The sequence below is a fragment of the Eublepharis macularius genome, chromosome 5, assembly GCF_028583425.1.
Source record: "Eublepharis macularius isolate TG4126 chromosome 5, MPM_Emac_v1.0, whole genome shotgun sequence".
Classification (NCBI taxonomy): domain Eukaryota; kingdom Metazoa; phylum Chordata; class Lepidosauria; order Squamata; family Eublepharidae; genus Eublepharis; species Eublepharis macularius.
In genome coordinates, this window is record NC_072794.1 from 74,330,861 (window position 1) to 74,336,860 (window position 6,000).

Below are 6,000 nucleotides of genomic sequence, written 5' to 3' on the forward strand. Positions count from 1 at the left end.
ATACATACATACCCTACAAAACAGTAACTACAAAAGACTACAATAACACAAGGGATAGGAAAGAGGAAAGACAAAAGGAAGAGGGAGGGAGGGGTGGAAAAAAGGGGAAGGTACCCTACAAACACTAAACACTAAACACTACATTTCTGTTTTCCCTTCATACTGCCATTATTCAAAAGTTAAAGCTTTATATTATATTGATGGAGTGGTTGACCTTACTAAATGCAAATTACAATTTAATTTCAAGTTAAATTTTTCTTCCCCTCCTGGGTCCCGGACGGAGTTCTCTCTGCGCAACTGCAGCCGCATTGCTCGTTTCCTCCCCCTCCCCCTCAGACTTCTCCTTTTCGTCTTGCTTGGTGCACTGGAATTCTGGGTTCCTGTCCTCAAAATCCCTTAGTTGATCTTCTGATAATATCTTAAAGGCTTGATCTTTATGGGTGAACCAGATTCCTTCCGGAAATAACCATTTGTACTTTATTCCACGTTCTCTCAGAAGAGCTGCGAACTTTTTATACTTAAAACGTCTTTTCCGGACTAGAAATGGGACGTCTTTCAATATCTTAATTTTGTTGCCCAAGAAGTCCAAATCCGCATTGTATGAATTGTATAGGATAGTGTCCCGGATCCTCTTAGATGAAAAATCGATGATGATCTCGCGCGGCAACTGACGCTTCATTGCATACTTTGAAGTAGCCCGACGGGCTTCCAAAATGGCGCTTTTAACTTCTTCTTTAGTTGCCCTCGCGGGTGTCGCCAATAGTTCCGAGACAAGACCCCGTAAGTCCTCGTTTTCCTCCTCTTTCACATTCTGGAGGCGCAAAATTGTCTGTGTTCGTTCCACTTGTAGCCCGATCAACTGATTCTCCACCAGTTTAAGCTCTTTATTCGTAGCCTTCACGAGTGACGCACTTTCCCGAGCAGACTTCTCTGCCCCCCCCCCCGCTGCTTCCTTGATGGTTTTCACTTCGCTCTCAATTAAGCCCACCCTTTGATCTGTTTCATTCAGCTTGTCAACAAAGGGTTTTATAGCTTCACCAACCGCCCTCCGTACAATTTCCTCCAACGATTCTCCCTTTAAGGCAGCCGAAACTGACTTGCCAAGGGCAGGACTTTGTTTCTTTGTTGCCATTTTGGGGGGGGGGGGCGCCAACCAAATTTTGAGACTCAGCAAAGGGGAAGAGTGAGCCTTCTTGGCTTCAGATCTCACCTCTCCTTCACGTACGCTTGTAATAACAGAAGGAATTCGCTTACTTGTAGGCTCTCGCCTAATTCTGCTCTTTGCCGTTTCTCATGGCCCGGCAGCACTCGAGGCGCCGCGCACGTCCGCCGGCCTCCGTAGGGACAAACGGGCAATTAACCCCCCGCATTGATTCCAGGGGGCTCTTCCCGCAGCGTCCCGGACCCAGCCTCCCTCACTGGGAGTTTTGGGGGCTAATCTTCGCAGATCAGCCGCCCGGACAGGGTGCTCGGCCGCTTCCTCTCGAGCCAGCGAAGAGGAGCGTCCGACATGGCGGAGAAAACGAAACCGAATCCAATAAAATAAATAAATTGATTGGTCTGAATTGAAGAACAGCTAGGCATAAAGTCTTTGGTTTATGGAGCAATTAAATAGCAATTTTCCTTTACACAAAACCTACCAGTGAGACATCCTGCAGCAGGAACATCACCATAAGGCATATTGAGGCCAGCAAAAGGGGACAACTCAAAGAAAAATTCATCATCAAGAAGCATCCGTAGGCGTTCACGAACAAGCAGCTTCTTGTTCCTTTGAGTGTGACGACATATCGCATTTTCTCCTCCTCCTTTATTGACCTTCTCAAGCAACTCCAAGTATCTGACAAGAAAACCAAAAACTCAAAGGAAAACTAGCTTGTTTTTACAACCATCTAAGCTCCTTAAAAAACAAATTAATGTTCTGCATATGATAATTACCTATGTGTTAGACTAGCTGGGGGAAAATGAGGTTAAGATATTAGTTGCAATTTTGCAAATTTCCATATACAAAGAGAAATGGCTTGCCTATTTTATAGTTCCATGAATTTAAGCTGGACCCAAGTGATTATGTGCATTAGGTTAACCATGTTGAATTTGGGAAAACAACAGGTTCTGTCCTACAAACCTGCTGAGCTAACAGCACCACCTGCCTCTAATGCAAGAGGATCAGCAGAAGAGTGGAAGGAAAGCTCCTTCCACTGGACCACTGCACTGTTGAGCAGAGTGGTAGAATACAGCCCATTACATTACATGATCAAGCCTTCACAGCACGAAGTGCTTTATTTCCATACAGAACTTGGTTTCAATTGGATCTATGACTAGACATTGTTTAAAGAATAGTTTTATCATTAAGCACATTTATTTCTGAATAAATAGAGCAAAGACAAACCAACAGAATTTTGCCTTCCTTAAATACTAATCTCTGATCCAAAAAGGAAACTGCTTTGTTTGCATTACTGGAAATGCCTCAACATCACAATTTTCAAATTACTATGTTTGATATTTAGATGTTGCCCTTGAAAAATAGCATGAAAATAATTAAACAGAAAGAATTAATGAAAGGGCATGGGGAGGGGGCCAGCACACTGCCTTCGTGAGTTCTTTTAGCTCATGTTTGTAGTTCTGATTGAAGTTCTTTGGGCTTCTGCTCTCTAGTCCTTAAGCACATAGCCATAAAAAGCAGTGAGTCACTTTCTTGCCTTTGTCAGTGAATCATGATTAATTAAAACAACGTCATGCAAGCTCTAGAAGGATATGACTCACCTTATCCTTTTTTGTGTGTTTTTGTGTTTGCAATCAAGTGTAGGGCAAATTTCATGAAGTTGTAAAGACTTACAGATAAAATTTAAAAAGAAAAAGAAAATTATCCAACAATCCTGTGTAACTTGTCTACTATCTATCCATCCCCTGAAGATAAAAATCCATGGCCATAGAAGCTGAGGAATGATTACAAGCCTATTAGAATGTAAGAGAAGCAACTTGTAATACAGTTTTCATGTTTACTTATTCTAAACATGTAGAACGTTTAAACAGTACAGCATCTTCCATAGGATGTATACATGCAAGAACTCAAAACTGTTTTGGAAGCAAAAGTTGCTTGAGAAAACTTTCAGATTAACAAACTGGTTAAGGTTGCCTTGAAGCCAAAGAGAATTATAATATAATAATATACACATACAAAATTATCTTATAAGGGTATTACAAAAGAGTTACCTCTGAATACAGATCTCACTGTTGCTTGTATTTCCATCCAACACATGTCTATACAAGGAAGGGATGTTTCCATCTAATACTGGAAAGGATTTTATATATTGATGTCTGTTTTTTATGTTGCAACTCATGGAGGAATTGTGTATCATGTCATGTGGAACCGTGCTGACAGAGTTTCCTACATCCTGGTAGCTCAATAGGCGCAATATTTCCTTTGTGCCTAAGCCATTTTGTTGACACTTGCTCTTGGAAGTTAGAAAAAATGGGGAGCAGGATGCTGACAAAGGACATGATAGATATCTGGAGAGTTGGGTGAACCTGGAAGGAGACAACATATTTATTACTTTAACAAATGCATCCCCACCTCCTAATAGACTACAAAATGAGGAATTAACAAAATTAAACCAATAAATATCACAAGACCAAGGAACCAAATACTCATCTAGAAAATGTAATCGTTCTAAATATAGAGGCAAGTACCTCAAACGGTTTTTAAAGCATCAGACAATGCCATTAAATTTTGAATCAATATATTCTGAATATAAACTAGGAACAGAACAATCTTACAATCCAGCTAAATGCCTGCCATAATATTTGTGTTTCTAGTTAGAATTCTTTGCTCTCCCACTGGCCAAGTCAAATGCACAATAACAGCTGTAGAAAAAATGTCACTACCTGTCTCTAAGAACTCCACCACTATTCATAATCTGTGATTATGGCACTACCACCCTAATGGAATTTCACATACCCTCCCACACATAATGCACAAACCTGCTGCCAGAAAAAGCCCATGGTACTGTTTCCAGAATATTTAAGGTCATAACTCAGTGGTTACAAAAAGCCATACACTCCAGATAGGTAACAGACCAAACACACACAGCAGCAAAATAACCTCTTTGTCAGGGGAACAACCTAAACCGCACAAAGAAGGAAAGACTGACTTTCAAACACACAAATCCACCAGTTCCATAGTCCAGGCCCTGAAGAAAAGCCTACATACAGAACCAATAGGTGGCAGATCTTCAAGAAGAGGATCTGATTCCTGCATTAATTACATCATATGTCTACAGCAGAGCCTGTTAGAGGAACAAATTTCTTTTTTATATGTAAGTCAGTTGGACGATGAATAACATTCTTAAAGCAGTGGGAACACTGTAATGAGGAAAGTTCAAGCCCTTCCCCTGGGAGAGAGAAGCACAGGAGCTGGTGGCAATAATTTTAAATGAAAAGGAGGTACAGAATTCATACCTTGTTTAGATAGCTGTACATCTCAAGAGTTTATAAATTGCCCATCCAACCATGCCTAGTTCATGTTCATTTAATGGATTGTCAGTTATCTACTATCATTTTCCCTCCAGATCTTGTCATCTATGCTCTTCTCTTCCAACTTCATGAAGCCCAAAGATGTAATGAGTTGGCATCTTGGACTTGCGATCCATCAGCCATTAACATAGGCTGATTAGTTTAGCAAAACTAGCCAAACTGTCAATTACTTGTATCATTAATGGTCTCTATTCTATTGCATTGGAATAGTTATATCTTACCCTGTATTTCCCTCATTCATGGTCTATATATAATTCAAAGCCTAGTAAGGACCATGCTTGCCAACCTCCAGGTGGTTGCTGGAGATCTGGAATTACAACTGATCTCCAGGTGACAAAGATCAGTTCCCCTGAAGAAAATGACTGCTTTGGAGAGAGGACTCTAAGGCATTATACCCAGCTGAGGTCTCTTCCCCCCCACAAACCCTGCACTACCCAGGCTCCACCCCCAAATCTCCAGGAATTTCTCAACCCAGAGCTGGCAACCCTAGTAAGGACCCACTATATTAGGTTGCCAAGTTCACTATAAGATTTCTGGAGATCTGGAGACAGTGCCTGGGGAGAGTGAAATTCAGAGAGGATAAAGAGAGTTCATCAGTGAACCCAAAGCGCCTGCCCTTTGAAGCTTTCACATCTTTCAGAACTGATCGCTACAGTTTGGAGAATAGTTGCAATTTCAGGAGAATGCTAGCTGAAGTGAGTTCTCGTCCACAGAAAAGCTATTAGAGTAACGGCCAGTTAGTCTTTAAGCGACCACAAGATGAGAGCGCTTAAGGGGCGCCTCCTAACCCACGTGAAGACGCAATCAGTATACAGTTTTAAAACTCCCAGTCGCTGCTTGTAAACAAAGAATTCCAAAGCCTCAGGATAAAGGCTCTTGCAAGGAGGCTCTTGAAGGGGGCGCAAGTTAACATCTCAAATCACAAAAGGGCCGTTCTGGAGCGCAGAGAGAAGCGAGCGCCCGACTCCACGAAGTACAGGCGCGCCCCTCCGTCCAGCATCCACAGCAACCACCCCTTCAGTTTGTTACACCAAAAATACTCCGCCCCAGAATCGCGGTCATTTTCCGCTGCCGCCTTCCCACGCAGCCGACCGACCTCATTCCTCGCAACACGGAGAACGAAACTTTCCCGTCCAGACCTTTCCCCTCAAAGCCCCGCCCGGTTTCTGCGCGCGACGAGCTTCCTCCTCGCGGGGTCCCCTCCTTCAGGACAGCCTCTCCGCGGGCCCGGGAGACAGTGCGCATGCGAGGTGTCTTTTATGCACTTATTTCAACAAACTGTCTCGGTTCGTGCTGCCACTTGCTCTGTCCGAAGTCCAAAGGTCCGCGTTAGATTATGGCGGCCGGTATTCGGGTCTGTCAAAAATGCGAGTGAAATGCAAACTGACCCCTCCCCTACTTTCAAAGATCTCCCTTAGTTCTTCGTTATTTGATTTGGTCAGAAATTCTCCCGCTCCCAGCTAGTAATCG

The 6,000-nt window shown here is 42.8% G+C and overlaps 1 protein-coding gene across 2 annotated transcripts in view; it reads right to left on the bottom strand.

Annotated features, from left to right (window-relative positions):
• The window catches only part of LOC129330189 (methylcrotonoyl-CoA carboxylase beta chain, mitochondrial-like), a 35,519-nt gene extending 29,826 nt beyond the window's left edge, over positions 1-5,693 (bottom strand). The window contains exons 1-3 of one of the 2 annotated variants that reach the window (XM_054980175.1): positions 5,627-5,693; positions 3,211-3,525; positions 1,641-1,837 (exon numbers count right to left, since the gene is read on the bottom strand). In XM_054980175.1, the coding sequence (XP_054836150.1) occupies positions 1,641-1,837; positions 3,211-3,525; positions 5,627-5,631 (517 nt within the window). In that variant the 5' untranslated portion in view covers positions 5,632-5,693. Of the gene's footprint in view, positions 1-1,640; positions 1,838-3,210; positions 3,526-5,626 lie in introns of those variants that run through there. The other variant, XM_054980176.1, reaches the window with a different exon arrangement.
• Between the last annotated feature and the right edge of the window lie 307 nt (positions 5,694-6,000).